The 24,924-nt window shown below is 39.0% G+C and overlaps 1 protein-coding gene across 5 annotated transcripts in view; it reads right to left on the bottom strand.

The window, feature by feature from the left end:
• PRDM2 (PR/SET domain 2) overlaps window positions 1–24,924 on the bottom strand; it is a 76,335-nt gene that overhangs the window by 5,644 nt on the left and 45,767 nt on the right. For 4 of the 5 annotated variants that reach the window (XR_012765694.1, XM_075437447.1, XM_075437448.1 and 1 more), the window contains exons 7-8: window positions 18,328–18,438; window positions 12,476–16,856 (exon numbers count right to left, since the gene is read on the bottom strand). Coding sequence is in view for 4 of the 5 variants with exons in the window: in XM_075437447.1 (XP_075293562.1) it covers window positions 12,476–16,856; window positions 18,328–18,438 (4,492 nt within the window). In the remaining variant the exon portion in view is untranslated. Of the gene's footprint in view, window positions 1–8,734; window positions 10,529–12,475; window positions 16,857–18,327; window positions 18,439–24,924 lie in introns of those variants that run through there. The other variant, XM_075437450.1, reaches the window with a different exon arrangement.

Here is a 24,924-nt window from a genome sequence, read left to right as displayed (position 1 = left end):
ACACACGCCTGCTCCCCCTCGCACGGGAGCACCCCCGACATGCAGTGATTACACACCCACCTTCTCCATGCAAATCCTTCGACAGTCTAACCAAACCCAGCTACTTGTGTTCTTCCAAGGGAACATCTTTTGAAACAGAATTTTATTACATTACAACATTTCTAAGAAAAGTTAAAAGTTAGGTTTTTCCCCAGGTTATTTTTAGAGTTCAATACACACCCTTCAAACGAGATTTTGGTTATTGTTTGTCCTTACACACAGATTTTGCAGTGTAACTGCAAGCTAGACATGAAGAACAGCAAAATTTTCCATTGCAACAGAAAACCACCACCACAGAAATTTTGAAAAGCAAGCAATTCAATTATTTCCAAATTAAAATTTGTGGTTAACATTGTCCGCCAAAGTTTTGTTATTGTTATACATGTATCATACTCTCCAGCCTTTGTGAATTGAACAGCAAAGCATTCATCTAGTGTGTAAGAATCAGAATGTGGTAATGAAGAAGTCAACAAAAGCCAGATTTTGTTGTCCCATATAAGGACTGTTACCACGGGAAACCGCAGAATATCTAAAATAAGTTCAGTTTGTTTGGCTTCAGTTCCTTACTATAACTAGAAGAGAGAAATTTTAGTTTCTTTTTATTTAGAATGTTTCCATTTAAGTAATGCTTAATGTCACAAAATTAATTATGACTTGTAAAAGTTCTATAATCAGCAACATCTGCGTCTTAAGCATGCAATGAGCCAATGCCTAGATCCTGTGGGAAACTTAATAATAAAAAAAAAAGCCTCAAATCCAAAGAGACAAAGTATCTGAAAAAGCCTGACCTGCATTTTCAAAGGCACACCCCTCGTCCTCCCCCAGAAACAGTATGCTAAAGGGGTCTTTCACCCCCTAATTTCATCTAGCTTTAAAGCTAATAGATCACTGGCGTATTATTCAGATGTTGAGGATTAGAGGGACAAGATTAAAAGGGGTTGTTTTTCTAGGCAGAAACTGGAATTGAGTTCTTAAGGGAGTTCTTACTGTTGCCTTTCCATTCTGCTCTCAATTAGCCGTGCGCTGAAACCACACGGCAAAGCGCTGACAGCCGCAGAGCAGTGACGTCTGCTCTGCGAAACCAGTTCGGGAATCGGTGCCCTCCTCTGTACCGATATTCAACTGAACTGGATCGATAACTCCATTTTTAAAGAGCCTGTTTAGAGAAATGCGGGGATGTCTGGATGTTTTCGGAGGAACTCCCTGGGTCTGCAGTCTCAGAGCGGGTGGGGAGCTGAAATCCCCCATCGCATGCAGGAACAGTTATCGAGACTGCTATTTTTAGCACTGTCACTTTGCACCTGCTTTCACCATCACTCGTGCTGGCGTAACTGGAGACAGGCAAAAGAAAAGGAATTCTTCGGCACCCTGTGCCGATGGAGCTGAGCAGTAAAGACTTTATTGGGACGGGGCAAGGGGGCTGTACCCCTGCCCCATCACACCACTGCGACCAGGTCACAGCCTCGAGCAAACAGCGGACACGCAGCACACCCCACGCGACATCCAGCTCTGTCAAGTCCACTGCTTAGGAACGGCCCTCGCCAGAAAAAGAAAAAAAAAAAAAAGAAAAAAAAAATTAATAAAAAAACCCCCGAATAGCATCAGAAAACATCCTATGCTTGCAAGAAAAAGGGCACAGAAACCCACTGTTAGGCAGCAGGAAGGACTCGCCTGCACTAAGTATCTCTGTCAACTAGGACTTTTAAATCAGTATGAACACCTTTGGTAAATGTACTAGCTATACCATAAATTAAAGCTAAACCAAAAGTTAAATCATGCTATTTAGACAAGGGCTAAAGTGCCCTCTCTTAGCTGAAAGCACACCCTGACTAAAGAGAGACGAATCACTGAATTTGGTGAGACTTGCCGCAATAAAAATACACTAAATCCCAGGTCTTACAGTCTTCCATCCTTGGATCCGAGAACGTTTTGTGGTATGAGTCAGTACCATAATCCCCATTTTTTAGATGCAGAACTGAGTCAGAAGGAAAGTGATTTGCCAAGGTCGCCCAGAAAATCTGCAGTCTTAGAGCAGAGGCAGGAACAAAGGCAAAGGTTCCCCTATCACACTGCATCACTGTTCCCCAAGTTAAATCATCTCCTGAATACTTCAGAAGTTTCACCTTATTTGTCCAAACCCCATCCCTACTCCCAAATACCTCCCTAGGCCACTGAGCCTTGAAACGAGCGGCACACGCGAACCAGGCGGCTCGTAAAAACACCAGACCCTGGCACACACCCTTCCCTCAGACATTCTCAAAATACATTTGGTATTTTTAATGCAAATTGCCTTCTCTTCTACCACACTTGTGCAATTCACATTCTTCCAAGTTGCTACTTTCGTTTGCTAGAAACGTCCCAGAAAAATAAGCCATGTTACTGGTGGGAACGAAGGCTGGAGTGACCCAATACGGCTGCTGGCCACGCCAGTGAAATCCAGCAAACAGAGCAAAGTCACCACAGTATGTGATAAAACCTTCAGGTAATTCAGGTTCACATTTTTACCTCAATTAAAGGGTGCTTTTCTCGCAGGGCTTATACTTCTACGCTCCTAATCTAAAAAAACCCAGGCATTTGGTGCAAACTTTCAGCGACAGACTCCAGCGTACCTCCTATCAACAGACACACCAGGGACACATTCTATCCAAAGTGTTTACTACTCTTAAAAAAAACAATTTCTAAGCTGACACAGACTGACTTCTAAAATAATTGACTGCCTGGGAAAAAAAAAAAAAAAGATAAAAGAGGTGTGTATGATTCAACCTCAATTCCTGGCTTTGCAGAATTAGGGTAGGTAATTTTACAGGCCAGCAGGGAAGCAAGGGGTGTTTCGGGCATGGATAAATGAGATTTCTGGGCTTTCTGCTCTCAGGGAGAACTAAAACATTGTGTTGCTAACTTAACTGGCATGTACTCTCTTGCACTAGCATATTGCTTAATGGGAAAGTAAATACACAAAACAAGGACTTGGAAAAACATCAGGCACCATTTACATGAACAATTTTTTTTTTTTTTTTTTTTTTTTTTTGTTTTGTTTAGTGAAACAAAATATTTAGCAGGACAAAAGACGATTCGTGGATAGAATTTTCTTAAGGATCTCTTTTTTCTGCGGAAGTGTTCTGCATCTGTGCACAAAGAATGCGGGAGCAGCAGAAAGCAAAGGATCTTCATGTGCTGTACTGCAGCTGTTTCCAGACTTACATGCGTTTATTTATGAAAGCAGTGAAAAAGCTGGAACATGTCAGGATTTTATCTTGCAACCACGTGACGTTAACGGACATAACACGAACATTATGATTTTATGGTCAGGCCTTTCATGAATCTGAACTGGAAAAACCTGTTACTGAGAGCCTTTGCGTTCTCAACTTTCAAGTAGATACCCAGCCGCACTCTCTAACCACAGGGGTTCAAAGAACCTAATGCTTTTAAAGTAGCATTGCAGCCCCACAATAACTCAAAAATTGTTTTGTTTCATGCATGCGCTCTAGAGTTCAAGTTTCTTCATTGTTGACTTGGTTCCACTCCCAGTGAAACCCTGCTTCAGACCACTATGAACTTCCGTGATGAACACCAAACCAACAGTGCGAACTGTTGAAAAAGCCTCACACCACACCTATGACTCCCCTGGGGGACTACCTAAACTTAATTATCAATACCATTTTACTCACACGTAACTAGATCTTCAGAAGCAACGAGCAACCTAACCTAGCCACTTTAAAGGGATTCAGCATTGAGGACGGCTACTGAGCTCTTGGAAAATCAGTCTCCTTGATGGTACTCCAAATCGAGCTCAAAGAAATTATTAGTCACTTTAAGAAATCTTGGTCTAGTTCTGTAAATTTAGATGAACAGTATCACGTCACAATTTATCCCTCTGCCCTTTTAAAGAAGCACAGAGCATTGTGTGAGCCAAAAGGTGAAGAATGTTGGATTAAAAATAGCAGTAGTCAAACACATCTTCTACACTGTCAAGTAACCTATTCAGATAATTTGATAAGAAGTTTGTATCTATGGAATCACATTCATGACAGAGGAAAAGCCTGAGAAAACTTTATCACACATAGGGAAGACTGTGGTTATTTTTATTTAGTTTTATGCAGAAATGGTTACTCCAAATGAGTTCAAATTACTGAAGGCTAGCAGATCTAGTCTGACCCCTCCGTCCTGCGCATCTCCTTACGTAAAAAAGAAACCACAGAAAAATATGTGGTTTTGATTTAAAAAGACAGATGAGTGAAAACATTTGCCATAATGAATGGGGAATACAACTTCAGTCAAACTCCAGTGACAGCAGAGTCTGAGTGTGCAACTCTTCAAAGCAGCTCAGTGACGGAAAAATTCATTATTTCTCCTCTTCCTACCTCCTTCCGCACTGCACTGGTTAGCAGAAAGCACAGTACCTACATGAAATGCGAAGCAAATTCTACCATCAAGTCACAGCTGGAACACAACAAACTGCTGCTCACACACGATCCGCACAAGAGAGCGAGTTTGCTCAGCCTGCCCGAGCACTTCCGACGCCGCTTCCCTCCAAGCGCAGCACCGGAGCAGCGGCAGTGCCTGCTGCCCAGCACCACATCGCAGCAAGGACTACACATCAAGCTCTTCTCTGTTTCCACTCGCTGCCAGGCCTTCAAATGCCCTTAGCAGGCAGCACACCCTCTGCCTTCTCCACACACAGAGTCCTCACATTTACTTCACCATAGGCACTGAACTTTGCTGAGTAGCACTGCCTCAACTGCAGCAGGACCTGAGGCAGGCTCTGCTGAAACAGGCCCAGACACCAGATTGTTCTTCTTTTTTGACTGACCCAGGGCATTGAGAGTAGTGCAGGTCTCCATTTTGCTGTTCCTCTGCAAGGCAGCACACGTCCAGCACGGGGTGCCACCTCACACCAAACAGACTGAAAGCTGAGCCCTTACTTCTGAAAAATGGATCATCACCTGCTGAATAACCAAAGCTGTTTCTCACAACCCTTTGGCAGTTTCTGGGAGTACCGACATCCAAAACGTTGACTCAGACACTCTGGCTTGTGAAACACAAAAGTCTTACAAAAAAATAAGCAGAGATATACACAAAGGACATGTTGCTGATCACTACACTATGTTCCACGAACCACTGGAGCTTTGGATTAGGAAAATGATGCAGCTACCTATCTGTTAAAAAAAAGCCTCCAACTTGATGCCTGCTCAAGCTTCCCTTTGCTTTTCAGCGTTTTACTGCCTTGTATCCGAGAAAAAAAGCGCAGTATTACAACACTCTTTTCTAAATGCATGCTTTCAAGAGCACACTCGACCAAAAGCACTTTTCGAGACTTACTAAGAGAAGTAAACACACAAGATCAGCAAAATGAGAATGAGAAGTGATGAAGTACGCAAGGAAGCAGCAGCCAGAGGTGATTCAACAGCAATCAGGCTTCCTCTTAACTGAGGAGGTTTGGAAGTGTCTGCAGAGACGGTGCTCCAGAGACAGAATGGGACTCCAACACCTCCTGCTCCTTTCCCAGTTTCGCCAGTCATCTCCTGTTAGATGCCAGGTGCTTTACACCCACGGCTTCCTTCCCCACTCCTCGTCTAATAATGTTTGCATTTTCAACACTGGGGTGGGGACCCTTGCCTGACTGTTAGCGATGAGCACAAAGTAGCACCGACTTCAGCTACAGTCTGAGCATTACCTTGGTATTAGTTTCACTCAAAAAATACCTGCAAGACATTACTTAAATTGCAAAGTCAAGATCCCAAAGCAAGCTTAGGGAATTACATCGTTATTCATACTTACGGAATAAAGACCCATCTTTAATAGCATTACCACTTTTCATGGTCTCATTTGCTGTGTAAAAATGGACCATTAACTGTACACTTAATGTATTATGCATTTCTTACAGTGTTTTAGTTGCATCTTGCTCTGAATAGAGTTATTTCCCTCACCTTCCCGCTCCTCAAACCAATAATGGAAGGTCCTACACATACCCTCTTCCATTAAAGACCTGCTACTCACATTCAGAGCAGCTCCACCTTATGAATCAAATTACATGGGTTCTACTAAAAAAACCACAGTACACAGCCATATTATTAAAATACATCACACAGCATACATAAATCGGAAACAAACTATTGGGGTTTTTACTGCAATCTGAATAGTAGCTTTGTTGAAATCTCTTGAGCATTTGCAGCTTTATTCCCAGCTGTTTTCTACAGCGTTTCTTTTGAGTAGCCTTTAGCTCTCAGTTCACTAGATATTGGGTAACTGTCCGTCCACAAAGTTCAGATGAAGCAACCCACTTCAAAAATTAATTCAGACTATAGTGGCTCTGTAGGTGGAGCTTTACAGAGCTCCCACTAAAATTCCCTAAGATTTGTGCATCCAACCACTGAATGCTTTTCAGAACTCCAGCTACAGCTTAAAAACACCAAACACTATATGGTATTAATTCTACAACAACTATTAATATTCTATTTTGAAATACTTTACAGGGGTGACCCAAAATCAGCTTTGCTCTATATTGGTATCAAAGTATCTTCAGTTAATACCATGAAATTTCATGCTAGTCCCAAGGGTTTCTTTTTAATTCTTTACCTGTTTAATTAAATAGGAGATGTGGAATTATACCTCTTTTTCATAACTCACCACAAAAGCTCAGATCCAAAACAGCATGCACTTGTTCAGAATCTATTCTCCAGCTTATTTTCACCATGAATAGAAGCAGAATATCATGTGGCTCGTGTAGATCACACATTCAGTAACTAAAAGCTAGAATAAGTATGTAAGGTCTCCTAAGTTCTCTTTTTAAGGCCATTCATGAGCTATTTGTCTGTCACAGGTTATCACTCACAACTCCGCTTCTTAGCTGAACTTGACTCCAGTAAAAGGTGGAATTGGCCCCATAATTTTAGAACTGAAGTCACAAACCTCAGTAGGTGAAGGGAGTGCTATTCACTTCTACATTTGAAATTGAAAATCTACACATCACACTGCCAGGATCTAGTTTTCTATGACAGCTGCCTAAAGAAAATAATCAAGAAATAAACTAGGACGCTTCAAATAAAAGACTTACAACACAAAATGCCAACAACACATAGTACCAGAAATACACTAGCCTAAATCAACCACAGGTAGCTTACACAAAGGGTCAGGCGCTTGCAGAGCAAGGCACGAAATGCTACATACAAGGGGCCTGGCTGCACCACCTGGACTGTCTTCTAATGCCTACCCCTCCTTCTAGCAAACTCAAAAATAGAAGAAAAAAAAGGTAAACATGTTCAATCTGCCATCTCCACACACACTTCAGCATTACTGTTTTTATTCAACTGACACCCATTTAATCTTGACCAGCCTGTCAGTCAGACTCTATAAACAGGACAAGTTTCATTATTTTCATTGCCTGTTTGGATGCATTTCAAGAAACGTCAGCACTTCGTGGGCATCGTTACAGCTTTATTGTTGCACTCAGATCATAAAGAGGCAGTTATAAAGGCCACCGAAATTCAATTATGCAGATGAGATGTAACAGTAACTATAAAAGCTGTTGTACATTTCCTATCTGTGATGAGCAGCCTATTTAGGAATGAAACGTCTTCCTTGATGATTAGCTCTCACTTTGGAACAGAGATCTCCACCATACAGCACTTCACTCAAGAACTGGTGTGTACGAACGTGTGTGAACCATCTCCGGGCGGCAACATCCTTGGGATATGACAGGATTTAATATCACAGCAGAGGAACAGTAAATACAATGACAACAGGATTTCTGCCATAATATTAAGGAATGAGGGAAGGAAGCTGGTTTATTTATGATCAGTTCACTAGTAGATACTGCTAGTAAATCCTTACAAGGTGATCAAAATACCATGACTGCAGTAAGACCAAACACCAGCTGGTACTTCAGTTGTCAGTAACGGAAGATGTGAAATAACTAGTTAAGTTTATGCCCCACCCTCTGTAACGTCAAAACTACAGGAGAGTTTTTACCTTTTCTTAAAAAAAAAATTAATACAAAAAATCCAAATACAACTATGGGTATGCAAAACATTTTCACTTAGGTAAATATATTAAGACCTAACCAATACTGAAAACATTCACTGTGGCTGTCCTACCATCCTATTGATATCATTGCTGCTGTAAGGTGGACTAAGAATTCACCTCTTTAATCCTGGTGCAACGATCAGACTGCAGTGTGTATCATCAGAATGAAGATGTGCCTGCAAAAACACCCAATGAACAGTAACTTCTGCATCATTGTAACGGATTTTCCCTATTCATTAAAATTCAGGGGAAACTTTGTTATGGAGAGGAGAACATGTTCAAGGAATTATATATCACATGAGGAAATAAGCAGGGAGTTCTTGCCAAAGAATCTTACTCTACCAGAAGTATTAATTTGACTAGACAACTACATAAAATACTTACTACTGGATTAGTAGTGAATATGCTAAGAAATAGGCTACTGTAATACTAGTAGTCTTAACGATGTTACATCATCCCACCAACTGTCACACTAACCCAGATACAGATGCTTCCAGCTCCACTACAAGAGGCAGAGTGTGTATCTTGGTGGTGGAATACAACCTCCCAAAATGTTCAGAGCCAGAAGTCTTTACACATATTTTTTAAATTAGACTATTTCCCAAGTTCAAAGCCCATAAAATTAGAACATCATAATACCAGAAAAAGTTGAAATGGTGTAATTTTAATTAAAATAGTTTAAATTTATTAACTGTGTCCACAATTTAAAAAAAAATAAACTCTAAGACTAACTCTGAAGCTCAAATTGGTACAAAGTTGTTTCAGTGAACTGGGTGTAGACAACTAAAGAATGCAAGCATACTTAATTCCTTCTAGATGTACATCGTTTCATTTTTCCTGGTACATCTGGTTTCCATACAAAAGGCAAGTTTCCCACAAGTTTTTAAAAAGTTTACTTTATTGGTTACAGTTATATAAAATGTGTCATGATAGTTCCATCTAGCTGGTCATTAAGTGCTTGCAACACCACAGAGACTATTTAACACAGCTGAACTTACACGAAGTGTTGCATGCTGGAGGAGAAAAAATCCCTTTTCAGTTGCTTACCTGCATTTACGGTATCTTCAGCCTGGGTACAATGTCCAAAAGCAACGACAACCCCACTTTTATGTCAAATTGTAATTTTTAATGTTTGCATTAGAATAGTCTTTATATCACTCTCCAGTAAAAGAAACAATTTAACTAACAGCAAACTTTAATACAGGAACATGCTCCAAGATTAACAACCAAAAATGAAAACAAAATGAAATTAATGTAGAATGTAAATCACATATAGTACAATTGAAGTGTCCAAAACAATTTAAATAATTTTAAATATTTTATTTTTTAAAACTTGCTACAAATGCTTTGTACAATATTTCAACATAAAGTCCCCATAACAGAAATGTAACAAAATGGGAATGATAGTGAAAGTGAAAGTTAAAGTGGCACAAATTCACCAAACAAGTATTAAACTACAAATTTTAAGAGGTAGATTACTTTTTAAGTCAAGAACAAAAAATAAAAGGGGTGGCTGTATAAAGAAACTAGTCGCTTACCATCAATTCTGTCATAAACCTTGAAACACATGATAAACAGTATTTCCATAAAAAGCTGTCATGAACAACAGACCAGTTTGCTGTCTTAAGTTATTAGACAGAGGTGTATGACCTTTTAGAGTAATTATATATATTTAACTTTCAAAATATACAGGTATGTAGTCCTGGTCTAGCCTTCTTATCGATAAAAAGATACACTGCATTCATTATATATGGTATTTAGAAATTGATATCAATATTTCATTGCTATATAAAGTTTCATTTGCATGTATAAATAGCAATCTGGAAAATCCATAAAACATCCAAATCAGGCTTTTTCCCATTGTATGCTGGACATCTAAAAGACTCAGAAAGTGAGGAGAAGGTGGGAAGAAAAGGAAATTCTGTTGTGCTAGGCTGGCCTCTACTGATTCGTTTAGACAAAAGGCTTTAATAGACATAATACATGACAAAAATACTTTGAGTGCAGCAACATTTGTCGTCCCTGAATCTACACTGAATTACTGACAAAATCAAGGAACCTGCTTTGACAAGTATACAACGGAACTCCCTGTATGCCATTCAGGTAGGTACGAACAAAACCAGGATCGAAGCAAACAGGAGAACAAAAGGTTTGGTTTAGTTAATCCCACTACTTTTCATGGTTTCATGTGGGTTTTGTTTTGTTTTTAATAGTACCCTTCTCTTATCTGAATCATCCTGTAGCCCAGCATGCGTGTCAGGCACGGAATGAGAAAATCTATGCCTGACAGTGAATATTAGCAAGAAGCCTGCAGGCAATTTTATGATTGTGAGTCAGCTTCAGCTGGTTTCGCAAGCTTGGTGGATTTCACATCCATTGTCGTAGTGCTTATCCTAAGTGGAGCATGCAACAGCTCTACCATGTCATTAAGGGATTTTTTTGTTTGTTTTGTTTTTACAGGAGATTCCTAGAAAATAAAAAACAAAAACTGAAGATAAATGACAAAACAAACTATTTGTGAACGGAGTATGTTTACACAGAAAAACTGAAAGGTGAAAAACAAATCTGGAGACAAATATTACATGAAGCAAGTCTTGAAAAAAATATTCAGAATTAAGATTTCCTGAGGGGAAAGAAAAACCAAACACCACACCAGTGCCTACACAGAGTAGAAAAAAAGTTAGCCTATGCTGACAATTCATGTATGAAGGCAAAAAAGATTCTTCATATTATATACTTGATATAAAAAAAAGTTGACAACGTAGATTTATGAACATTATTTTGGAAACAAAAAGCAAGAATTCTTCTAGTATAACTACTCAGTAAACCAGTAAAGGCTGCAAGCTACTGAAGTCAATTACCCGTATTTGAGAAAGGGAGGGAAATCTTACCCCTAGGCAAACTGTTATTTACACCAAATACTCGTAAACAATTTCCATATGCACAGATTTCCAAGTACTCAGTTATTTTGCTTAAGGTCAAAGTGATTAATTTAGATGGAAAGATGTGTCATTCTGGCTTCAAATTTGACTGATCTGTTCTGGCACCATGTAAGACACAGTTTCACACATAACACTAAAAGAGCAGCCGATGAGAATTACTTAACATGAAGATGTTTATGCCCCAAGAGGACAGGTCTGGTAGAGAGTTCTTGCTCCTTAGAGGCATTTTTTACACCATTAGTCTCCAAATTCCAGTAACATTTTTCTCATGAACACATCCCAATTTGGGTATTGACTATTTTAAGACAAATTCCCCTCCAGCACGTTGAAATAACTCAGTTATATTGAACCTCTACTTTGCAAATTATTTCCTCAAAATTTTCACCTAGGAGGTCGTCACCATAAGACGCACAAGCTGCAACCAGTTTGGATTCTGACACTTCTTGGCAAGTTCTACTAGGGGACACTTCTTCTGAAGGAGGCAGCCAGTTCCTCCCCTCCTCCACTATCAATTACTTTGATAAAAAAATACTATCTTCAGCCATAACTCCAGCATTAATCACAGCCATGCACTGCAATTAGCAAAACCAGAAGAACTCGTAATTACCAGTGAGCTTTGTGAAAGTTACTCAACAAATCAGATATGTAGTTCCAAGAATAATGGGGCAGGAGCACGCTAATAAAAGTCAGAAACAGACTGCGAAATACCCTATTGATTTGAGAGACTATATGAAGACGTAAATCGGGACGCAGGCACATAGATTAAGATTTTATTTCTTTATTGAAGTATTACCCTTTCTTGTGATTAAAATGCTTCTCAAAAAGAAATAGAACTTTAATTATAAAATGTGTTTATATTGAAACATAAGAGCATGATACCTCTAACAAATTTACACGTTCATGTAACTTTTCTTACATGTCTATTTCCCTTATATTAACGATTTAATGATCTGACTCAGTATGCACATACATTTTTGAAGTATTTGGTCATGGTTTTCTTTTTTTACGTGATATGCAGAGAATGCTTTTTATTAAAAATCAACAGTGCAAGTTGTTTTAGTGAGTGAAAAATGCAGTCACAATTTTTAGCTTAGCAAACCGCCATAAACTAAATCAGGAATTATTTCGGGCCACCATATACGTTAGATACCAAATACAAGGTCATTGTCTCCAAGAACTTTTAAGTTTAATGACGTTAGGTTTATTTGCATTCAAGTACTGACATTTTTTTCCAGAGTTTTCAATTCAGTTTATAATTAAAGACATTCTCTATACAATGTATTATTTCATGACAACATGACAAAATGCATCAAGTATGTACATCACACCTCAGCATGACTGAGCTACTTAACCATGTTTCAGGAAATGCAACCTTTTATTTAAGTATGAGAAACTCAAAAAAGACCAAGAAAATTGGCAAAACAGCAAGCAACATGTTCCTGTGTTGTTTCAACTTCAAGTTAAATGCTTACCTGAAATCTTTTAGTTCTGGCTTTGTACTGCTTTCATCTCTTTTGCTTTCTGCTGCCTCTGCATTTGCTGCCTGCTGCAGGCTTCGTGTAATAGGTCCTCCAATCCTCTCTCTAGATTTTACAGCGAATCTGTCTGCCTTTTTCTTACTTGCCACAGCAGACTTACTTGGCAAAACAGCTTTATTACTCCTTTGTATTCTGACGTGCAATTTCCGGGGCGCTTTGCTTGCAATTCCAGAGGAACTGCTCTTAGCTACCACCTTAGTTTTTTTCCCATCAACATGGGACATTTTGGATACTCTAACAGGACTAGAGTTCCTCAATGATGAAGAAGAATTTGGCTTTTTAGATCGAATGGGAGGTACAAATCTAACATTCTGTTTTGATTTGAAGGATGCAGAGGGAAGCTGGATTTGTGCAGGGCCTGAGGTTCGTGCTCGTGTCTTGCCCAAATGAGGTTGCATGCTTTGCATTTTGATTTCTGCATCTGCTGTTCGCCTACGCTGGCTGGTGCCTTTTTCACTGCTTGCAGGTGAAGAAGAACTTGCACTTTTTTTGGAAGGATTCTTTTTAGAGGAGGGAGAGATGGGTTTTTTGGGACAGCTATATGACGCGTGCTTATTCAGACTTCCAATATAAGTAAACTCTCTATTGCAATAGGGGCAGATGTGAGAGTCTGACTCAGATGGATTATTTTTCAATTCTGCCTTCTGCTGGGCAGATCTCTTTTTTTGCAAGATAGCTTTCTGGACAAGCTGGTTTTTCTTTTTCAATGCACTTATTTTTAGTTTATTTGAGGACATTTTGCTAATCTCAACATTGAAATTGAGTCTTTTAGGCTGCCCCATTCGTCTGAAGGCATTCTTTCCAGGGCCAGCTATAACCACCATGCCATTCTTGGGCTGCACTGTCTGTTTCAGCGGTACTGGATTTTTTTTAGGTGTGTATCTCTTTTTGTCACTGGCAGATGCACAGGCCAGTATGTGTTTGTGTAACTCGGGCATGTTATCAACACTTTTCCCACATTTTGTGCATCGAATGGCAGTAGTAAAAGTCTGTGGAATATTGTGGGTAGTGAAGTTTGTTGCAGTAACTCCGATACCCATAGGATTACGATGGTGATACTGAAATGGAGGTGGCTTAAAGCTTGGGTAGTGTTGATTGAGGCCCATACGCACATCTGGATCTTTAGATTTTACTCCAGATGCCATTATTTTTATAGTAGTATAAAGCTCTTCAGAGGAATCATTTAGATCCTCATCCTCCTCCTCTTTAGAAAGTTCCAAAGAATCTTCTGGCAGGCTCTGCATGTGCTCCATGTTCGCCTTACTGGGGTCAGTAAAATTCTGGGGTCTTAAAGTCCCACTTTCAAACTCATGATGTGTGCACTCTTTGTCCGGATGGAGATCCCGCTGATGCTGTTGCAAATTGCACAAAAAAGCAAATTCCTTTTTACAGACTGAGCAAACAAAGATATTTCCTACTCCATGAAGCAGAAAGCGATGTTCCGACAAGTCTGTTTTATCCCTAAAAAGCTGTACACAGAATTCACATTTGAAGGGCCACTCCTCAGCATGAATGGATAAATGCTTCGTCAGGTCTTTAATAGAAAGAAAAGGTGATTCACAGACATTGCACACAAAGCTTTTATTGAATGTTTCCTGCACTACTCCCGATTCACTTGAAATATGAGGATCTTCTCTTGCTTTCTGTTGTTCATTTTCAGCTTCTTCCTGTTTTATTATTGGGAGAGTGTTTTCAAGATTATCAGCAGAGGAAACTACAGAAGAAACTACAGAAAGAGGAGGTGGAGATGGAGATGACGAAGATGAGGAGAAAGAGGAGGAAGATGAGGAGGAAGACGAGGAAGAGAGTGTAGGTGGACCAGGTGAAGCAGCAGAAATGAGAGGTTCACCAGAAGGAACAGGAGACGGAGAAGGAGAAACCGTAGGTGAAAGAACTGGTAGTGGGGACTGGGTAGTAGTGTTAGAAAGTGGCGACGGACAAAAAGAAGTGTTAGTGGCACTGGTAGAGGCATCTGGAATTGATAATGGCATTGTTGGAAGAAGGGGAGGAGGTGATGTAGCAACTGTTAACACAGGCGGGCAGGGCGGTGGGGAAGGAGGATTGGTTGGTGTTAACAAAGGAGGCAGCTGGCACATGGAAGGTACAGCAGATGCCTGTGGCACAGGGGTAACAGAGGAACTAAGGGGCTGAGTGTCAACAGAAGTCGAGGCAGATAGACTGGGATCCACATCAGGTTCTGCCTGAGGCTCCAGGGATTTGCCTGGGCTCACGCTCCTGTTCACACTGAGTGTGCTGTCTGTGGCTGCATCCGTTCCATTATACTCGTTCAACAGAACCTTCTGCAACATGCAAGTGGTTGGTTTCTTCTTTTTAACACCACTACAGGTTGGCTGTATGGAATTTTCTTTATATTCCCTAATTTCAGCATCGCTGCAAGGCTTCTTATGCACACTTAAATCTAAAACAGATTCCCAGGGAACCTGATTCTTATTTTTGACGTCAGACCTTTGCTTCACACCACTAGACAAATCCAGTGGCTGCTGGTTGCACACATTGCCAAAAGTTGGAGCTCCTGTCCAGTCTTTTGTTATTTTATAGTCTTCAAAGCAAAGAGGGCTCAAAGTCTCTTTTTCCTCCCTTCCAGTCAAGCTCCAAGCAGGTGAGTTGCTGTGGCTTTCTAACATTGGCATTTTTGAACTCCGAGTATTATCACTCCACACAGTTTTTCCCTCACCTGATTTGACAAAGTCTCGAAGTACTGGACTGTGCTGTGGAGAACTGGGAGGAGAACTGGTCCTTCTTTTAAATCTGCTGGATACTGGAGGCAAAATAGGCGATGATGTAACAGAAGGTCCTAGTTTAGGGATTTCGCTTGACGGAGTTATCTTCTTACTGTCCTGTGCCTGAAGAAGCTGTTTTAATTTTGATGACAAATAAACACCTTTTTCTTTATGAAAAGGTAAGCTTTCTGTTGAAATGTTAAGAGGGAGATTTAAAGAACTAGTAGGAGTTATAGGTTCTGGGTCTGTTTCAGTTTTTATTTTTGGTACAAGAGGAGGGCTGGCAGTTCTTCTCTTTTTAGATTCATTGCTCCCACTGCTAGAGGGTTCCTTGGGAGGTTCACTCACATGTGTTTGTGTAACCTTTATAGCTGGGGAGATTTCCACCGTGACTGGACTGATTATACAGTTCAGTCCATACAAGTCTGCAGAGTTGGACTCCATCTGAATCACATCACAGTTGCTAGTGCTGCTGTTGGACTGAATTTTACCATCAATGTAATAATTTAAATTTTCAGAGATATTGCTGGAAATATCCATAATATAGACATCATCTACTTCACCTTCCTCTTCTATTTCTGTACTTGCTATATATACACTTTGGACTGGTGGGGCCTGCTCTGTCTGAAGCGGTGGCTCTTCAGTAAAGAATCCTTTTCTTCTGACACCTTTGGGAATGAGATGACGCTCATGAACCCTACGCTGATGCCTCCGCATGTTGGTGTGAGTTCCAAAAACCTTTTTGCAGTATTTGCATGGATGCAATTCTTTGGGCTCCTTATTTTCCTCAGCAAAAGCAGAGTTTGACATTTCTTGGGAAACTTTCTCAGAATCAAAGACAACAGAGTCTTGCACAAGACTGGAAACGTTCAGGTCATCTTTAAGACCATCACCCACAATTACCTGGTTATCAGCAACATTAGCCAAGTGTTGTGATGACGTTAGTGTTAAGAATGGTTTCCTTTTTGGCCCTGCCTCGTGGCGTCGCTCATGTCTTCGCCTGTTAATCTGAGTACCAAAGGCTTTCCCACAATATCGACACTTGAAAGCATGGTTAAAAGTAGATATATGGATGTGCATGTGGCGTTCAAGTCCTTGCTTTGTTGTAAACTTCCTCTCACAATGCTGACAGGGAAACATGAATGTTTCCTGAACATCACCATTCGATTCACCCCTGGCTTTTGGAATTTTCACAACAAGTTTTTTCTTTGGAGAGCTTTCTGGAGATTCTTCTGACATACTCTTTTGCTCTTCCATAGAATCTAACTTTTCTTCACATATCAAAGGCATTTCAGCATTTTCTTTAAGCATATTGGTATCTACTAGCTCCTCTTCATCTTCCTCTTCTTCATCATCATCATCCTCCTCCTCCTCTTCCTCATCATCTAAATCATCTGATATACAGTTTATTGCTTCTCCTTGTTTGTCTTCAGTCACCATTTGAGGTTCACTGGTAGGACTGGGGATCATCAGCTTTGGAAGTACATCTTGATTTACCATTTCCTGAATCACAGCTGTTTGTTCCAGGGACAGTACAGCAGAAACAGAAGGTGTTTCATCTTCCTCTTTATGACCTGATACACAAAGTATGAAATGAAAAGCATGAGACATTTTTAACAAATACTTTAAAGCAGGCTACATGTTTCTTCTACCTTTTCCCCTAACACAACATATCCAACATTTATGACCTGACACAATACCACTACTACTCACTGTTGTGATTCAGTACTGAGAATTAAACTGTATTCAGAAATCTCCTTCCTGGAACTTCAGCAAGATGTAGGCAATTGCCTATACTTAACAGGGAATCTTTGGATTGAACGCTGTGTCCGAGAAACCCAAAACAATCTCCGAGTAGTACCAGAACACTTCAAGGCAGTTTTAAGAATGTTTTGAGAAACGTCCAGAAACTTTCACTGACTTTTCTTACAGCAAATAAGTGTCAGTCAAGTACTGCAATATAGATAAAGTACAGAGTAAGCCTGTCAAGTGTATTTTGAATTCTGACATTTTCCCAAAATTATTGAAAATAAAACAATCTGGACTTGTACTGGTATGCATAGTAAGGTGTACCTTGTATCTGGCATAGTCCTTTGCATTCTTCATATTAGATTTTCTATTAGCCACTGCCTGAATGGCTATTTCCCTACACTTCTGAATCAGAGCCTGCATGCATCTCGTTTATTGGTATCGATGGATTCCTTACTCACATCCCTGCATGCTAGTTTTACCTATCTGCTGTCAGATACATCCATTGCTGAAGAAAGTAACTTTGCTGCCAATTCACTCAATGTTGCATATGTGGTTATGTGTACAGAGCAAGAAGTTCCTCTCCATTCCCTGGCTGTGGCATAAGACACCTGCAACAGTGGTGCACGTTGTATGCAAGCAGCAGGGACAACAGAGTGAAGGAATGGAAGAGTTACGGGTCAAAAGAAGTTCAAGAGAAGAAGCTTGAAAGAAATGAGTACCTATACAGAGCTTTAAACATTACTGGTTACACAGCAGTGGCAAGTTTTACATTCTTGTAAAACAGACAAAAAAAAATATATATAAAATATCTTCCAGGCATTTTTACATACCTACTACATGAAAAAAGCCAAGCCAGTTTATAAACCACCTCTGCAGATAATCTTTAGGACAAACAGCATGCTTCGTGAGTCACTGCATTAATACCGGTTGTTTGTTTTTCTTTTTTACTCTGACACTGACTTCTGTTAACTAGCAATAAATGACGACTGCATAATTAAGCTCCAAAGACATTATTTTACAATAAGCACTTTTCTCTGCTCTTCTGTTCTAAGGAGTTGGGATTTACATCTAAATTTTACAGAACACTGGCCTTTCCTGTTGTCAAACCTGTATGTTTAATGACATACTTCTGATATCCAAGTTCGTTACTAATAAAAAAGTTTGGGCAAACAATATGAACATGTTCACTTTGCTACACTAACATAACATGCTAACATATTAAACATGACAAAAAGAGTCCTTTGATTCAAAAAGGTAGTTAGAAGGAAAAGAGTAAGACACTTGAGAACTCACCCTCTTTAGAATCCCTCATATCTGCAGAAGCAGAATCCAAATCAGCCTTTTTCTGTTTTGTATCTGCTGCCTTCTTTCCCTTGTTTTTACTTTCCTGAGTCTTTTTCTTTCCTGGGGAGAAAAAACCCAACATTTATTATTTCTGTTCAACAATTTTTATTTTTCATATTTGACAATATGAATTAAAACACCCATCTTGGGAATATAACACCCTTCTGTAGAAACCCTGTTTTCCTAATGAATACAACTGACAGATCAGTAAAAAAGGAAAGCATTCAGATAAAGCAGTAAGTCTCTAGACCCCAGAAGAAATATAAAAGTAAAGATAACAAAGAGCTTCTAAAAACCTAGGACTCCAAAACATTTTACTGACTTTCAAAGCATGAATAGACTGTAACAAAAATTTATTGTTTAATGTTAACCAGCTCACATCATACAGTTACCCAATACCTTCGTATGGGTAGTAAATTACTGCATCTCATACAAGTATATGGAAAATATGAAATTTCTTCATATGCTATTAATCCTTAATGCTAATTGGAAGACCTTATGAAGTAGAAACCCATAGAGGCTTCTCTACTTGTATGAACATTCTGAATAATGACTTGAAGAGAGTTACAATAAAAGCAATGAAGTGGTAACATTATGAGAAGACTAAAAGCAGCAGCATCTTGATGAACAAGGCAAAGACAGTAAAACCAAATTAGACGGAACTGGGTAACAGCAAAACACAAAGGTATTTCATTGTGTCCACTGACACAAACAAGTTTGCTAATATTTTCTGTTAGCAAAATTAAGAAGCATGTATTAGCTGCACAGGATGATGAACACAACGAAGATTAGGGCAAAATGGCATTATGCGAAGACCTGATCAGTGACGCAAGATGTAACAACACTGAAAACTTCATTCACCAATGCACTACAAAGTTATGCTGCTAATTTTTTCCTTTAAGATTCAGTCCTATAATATATAGAAACTATAAGGACTGCGCAATAACAAATGAAACTTTAAGGTTTTCCAATTCAATTAATTGCATAGACCAGATTATCTATACAGAATGGTTATTTTACATACAACGCTGTGGTTGAGACACCAGCCTCCTCCGAAACTTCACACTTCTACATACCACCTCTTAGGAACAAGAACTGTCCAGAAGCTGCGATCCAAATTCCTCCTCTGCTTCCTCTGACACAGAAATTGGTATTTTTTTAATGCATTGACCCTTCTCTCTAATCAGGAGTGTGCATCATAACCCTAAATCCATTTCTTATGTAGAAGCACACTGTTCCAACTCACAAGCCTGTCAACAAGTTCCTCTTTTTTTTTCTTGAAAATATTTTTCACATCTTGAACCAAGAAACAGAAATGCCTTTTAAAAAATGTTCCTCTATTCAAACTGGAAATTTCTAAGTATGCATGCCCTCCAATAGAACTGATCAGAGACAGGTCTGCTTTAAAGGGAAATGCTTGTTATTTGAACATTCTAGTTTACCTAAATGATTACCTGTGTTTCCTCTCATGGAGCTCAGATTTCACAGGTTCTCCCCAAATTCCAGTGTGTTTCAGTTTCATGTATGTTATTATCCTTTTTTTATTTTCCTATTCCAATTTAAGAGTTTTTAGTCCAGGAAACTGACAACAATCACTCAGAATGAATTTTTGTCACCTCTGGAAAATATACATGCACCCTTCCTAAACTAAATAGCAATTATCTCACAATATACTCAAATATTGTAACAAACCCTGTGTCTAAACCTGCCATAATGAACCAACATTGGTTTATTTGGCAATACAATATTCATTTGTATTTTATACCAAACACCTGCACATTGTCAGAAGACTTAGAGTATATTTTAGTGTTCACACAGGCATAAGGAGTCTAAGTGCATCTTTACTTGACAGGCTACTGAATGTCCAACTTGAACATAATGTTGTATTCTTAGCGCGTCTAATGTTTGTAATTACAATCAGTAGTACCAAGATCAGAGCATGAAGGATTTCAAACAAGTTTCCAGAGATATCTGCCAAGCCACCTGAAATCCACCTTAAAGCGTACAGTAACACAATCAACAAATAATTCCATTTCTAGGTAAAAGGTCTAAATGTAAAGTTTCAGTACATTCCTAGGGAATCAGATATGCATCACAATACACCTTAGGAGCAATGTAACAGAACGTATTTAATTGCTAGAACTCTTTAGAGCTATCAGTTTTTTTGCAGACTGCTTATCACTTGAAGATCAACATCAGTATCTTGACTTCAACGACAAAATTCTAGGTCCTTCTCACATCTCTATAGGTAAGACTGGAAACAAGAAGGAAAATATTGGTCCACAGGACCCTCTCATCTATGCCAAACTTGGTGACAGCTAGAAACAATACTTCACTAGATGATGCAGCATATGACGGTACTGCAGATGAAGTCACTGGGTAATTCTACGTCTAATTCTACAGCAGCACTGAATCTCAGCATAATGGCAGGTTACTGTGAAAGCCTTCAAACGAAGACCTGATAAATCCTTTCGTATAACAAGATTAGAAATATATTGTGCTCTTTGAAGTGTGAGGTAAAGTATGTAAAAACAACCACAAAAATCACTCGTAAGTGCTAAGGCGTGCACAGGTTTTCCAAAGTGTTGTCCATTTATAGAGTATATAAAATTTGTAGAATCTCAAATCCAATTATAATCTGGGAAATCAGTACAATAGTAGGACTTGCATGCAAAATTGAGTTACTTTAGTCACATATTTCCTTATGCTATTGATGGAAAGAAGATCATTTGCAAGCTCTCCTGCCACACTCCTTAAAAAAACAACGATGCAACCTGCTCACCGATACAGCTGGAAGTGTTTCGAGTTCTTGGCCTTTAAGCATAAATGCATTTGAAGAGAAGATTCATCCAGCAACTACTTGCCCTCACTCAAAACAGCAAGCAAATCTGCTTGCATGCATACATACATAATTTTAGACACGTTAGATCAATTTCTGACACATATCAACTTAGGACGCCAACTGATTTTTGATGTTCTCCTTTCACCAGCTTTAGTCTGTTCATTTCCTAGGTTGCAACTTTCTTTACAAAGGTTGAAGGAATCCACTCTACTCAAGCATGGCGACTGTTCCAGATGCATCCATTTCACGGCCCTGAATGTTCAACAGGAGATGCCCAGGAAGAGAGTAATAGGTAAAGTGATACTTGATTGGTACGCGCTCCCAGCTCTCACAAATCTATGAAAAACGCAACCTACTATTCTGATACAAAGGATATCAATGAGTAGCCCAAGGTCTGTCCTTTAATTTTCTTACAATTTAAGATGTCAACAACTAACAGAAGCCTGTAGGCAGAGGGAAAATGCCTCAGAATACAGAACCTGGTGGAAGCCTGAGTATAAGTACACACGTGCACTTACCATCAGGTTCCTGAAGGGTCCTACATGGCTGCTACGGCCAGCTGGATCCTCCACTTGGTCTAAACAAGAAAGATACAGGAATGAAACACAGGGAAAGTGAAATGGAAACAATGACAAAAGAATAAATGAAGGGCAGGACTCAATATATGTGTATGTGCATTAAAAGAATTGCAAAAGAAAGATGCAAAGGAAAATGAATGAAAGAAACAGATGGAAAGTAGCTAGGTGTCTATAGTGACAAAGATCAAAAGACAATTGCATCAATTTGTCTTGCAACTTCATTTTTAAATATGGTTCCTCTTTCTCCCCTTGCTTTCACTTATGTTGTAGATAGGTCAGCACATGCATTATCTGTCTTTACACCTTTACAGTACCTGTATAATACTTATAATCGGCTGATACCTATGCTGTAGTTCCATTTATTTCAGAGTAATTCAGATGACAACAGAGTAAGAAATTAAAAGAAAGAAATAATCCTTATTTGCCCATACTTCACTTTATTGATCAAACCAAGAGATCTAAGACAACCTAATCTGAGCTCGTTTTTTTGCTGTTAACCAAAATACTAACGGAACTGTAAAATCACTGAGTTCTTTCTGGTGGGGTGGGGTAAGCATACTCAGATGCCAGGAGGGAAGAAGTTAAAATAGTCTTTTCATACACTTGGATGAAATCTATAACTAAATATTGCAAAATTATACAAGATGCTATTACCTCTAATAACCTTTAAGTGCAGCACCAAACATGCTCACAGTTAACATCATAAAGAAGGACACTCACATCTCATCTCAAACACTGTTTTGATCACTTATGAAAAATATGAAAGACAGACATTCACCTCCCCAAAGATCTTGGGTTAATAACAGAAAAGAAGTACTGGTATGAGTTCCCGGTATTCCTTGAAATTTGTAGTCAACAACTAACTACAGCCCAGTACCGTATCTACCCCATATCCCAACTGTGCTGTTGCTTAAAAGTACCACAGATACCTGCCCAAATCTCAAGTCTCCTGGAAAACTGGAGAATCTACCTCAGAGACTGCCTGGAAAGTATTACTAGAGCGCAGATGAGTGCAGGCACCTTGACTGGGAATGGCTAACGGGAAAAGGACAAATCTGCATGCTATACTCCAACAAACAGCAATCACCAGTGTCATGATGCGAACTACAGTGTAGTGATATGAACTTGCTAGTCAAACCCCTTTGGGACTGGTTCAGACTAGTGACAGCTTGCATCAAATCCTACACAGTAGTTGCTGCTATCCTGTACATCAACTTTTGATTTTTCTCCTGTTGAGAAAAAAAAGCCACAACAGTATTTTGGCATTGCAGAGAAAGAAATAAAGATTAAGACTATATACGAGCTAAAAAATCCTTACAGAAAATTCAGAAGACAACTGCATGACCTTTTCCACATTATTCTGGTTAATGAACTGTAAAACACTGATGCAACTTGATTTTTAATTTGAGAAACAGTTTGCTGTACACCAGAATTCCTCTGTTCCTGTATCTAGAATACTGGTATATGTCATGCTTTTCAAAGCAAATTCCTTAAACCTTCAGGCATCTGTAAAAATCGGACTAGCAGTTTGTTCTGGAAGACAGGCTAGAAAAAAACAAATGCCTTTCACACACAAAAAAGCCACATTCAAAATAATAGCATAAATTGCTCCAAAAAAATGAATCCAAACTGTGTTAGCCAGGAGCATGAAAAAATGCAGAAACGTTGCAGTAACTTCTTAGAATCTTGTCCAACTGTGAATGTCACAATATAGAAGTGTTAAAAACCTTATGTATTTAGTAAATGGAACTGATTAAACAGTAACCAAGCACAAAAAAAGGTATTGAATTCAAAATGCCTGTTACAAAGATATGAATACTGAGACTGATCTTTTAACACATTTTCCTCTTAGCACTTAAGTGTCTTCATTTTACTTTTTTTTTTTAATACTACCATTAGCCACTGTTCATTACACAGTGAAATCTTTTTTAAAAAAACTTTTATTATTGTCTACCAGCACCTGCTCAGACAGGAAAGCCAAATCGTAAACCACTTGGCTAAATAAGCTGCAACATACCTATGTGTTAAGAGCTGCTCACAGTCACTGAGGACAGCTAACAACTCTTAACATTTACGAAAAAAGCTGGTAGATATGATATGTCTCATCTATATATATGCATACGAGGATTATCTGTGTAACTGTGGGGATTACAGAAATTTGCTGAAAACGACCTCAAACCCGTAAGGTCTGCAAATATTTTATTTAAAGATCTAAGCCAAACGCCACATTTCAAAGTATATACTACAGGTTCACTGCATAGTTATACATTCATTTTTTAAGAGGGGCTGCATGTTAAGCACTGCAGACTTACACCTCCATCACAGTACGGCATCAAAGAATATTCAACTCACAGCATCCACCATCTCGTAGCCTATGGCAATTAAACCATTTTTGAATTGCTGTGCGAAGTTCTAAGTGACCTAGGACAGGTGAGGTTATTCCACTACATCGTTCAAAATGTCACATTGCAAACTAGTGGAAAAACAGAAAGCGAGATTAAAAATAGTTATGATAAATCACAAAGCTACTAAGTATTACGCTAGGAATAGAAAAGATGACAACCTTGAAAGAAAACATCTCAACAATTCTGCTTTATTAAAACAAAGTTACTTAAATGTTATGACATCAACTTCCAATATTTCTTAAATAATATTACTGTTAATACAAAAGTATACCAAAGTTCCTTTTAAATACTTGTATCTAAATATTACTCTGAAACTTGTTCAGAGCAAGCTTAGCTGAAAAACTCTGAAATGCACTTCTGAACACACAAACACACACAGCATTACCTGGGGAGGGAACACCTTCTGAACTCCAAAGCTTCGAACTTGAAATGCAACAAAACATGAAACCACTGCCTACCCAAATGCTTTGGGGAAAATGCTTTTGCAGTGGCAAGACTGCAGAACCCAACAGGATGCCTCCCAAGACTCAGCTTAAAGTGCCACCACAGAACAGCTTTAGTGGTAGATTTTTTTCCACAGACTGAATTGGTATGAATCAAGCCAGAAAAAGCTTTTATTTTTATTCACTGTTAGTGTAAAATATAGAATCATAGAATAGTTTGGGTTGGAAGGGACCTTTAAAGGCCATCTGGTCCAATCCCCCTGCAGTGAGCAGGGACA

The sequence above is a fragment of the Opisthocomus hoazin genome, chromosome 16, assembly GCF_030867145.1.
Source record: "Opisthocomus hoazin isolate bOpiHoa1 chromosome 16, bOpiHoa1.hap1, whole genome shotgun sequence".
Classification (NCBI taxonomy): Eukaryota; Metazoa; Chordata; class Aves; order Opisthocomiformes; family Opisthocomidae; genus Opisthocomus; species Opisthocomus hoazin.
Note: the sequence above shows the minus strand (reverse complement) of the source record. Positions and strands in the feature narration are given on the sequence as shown.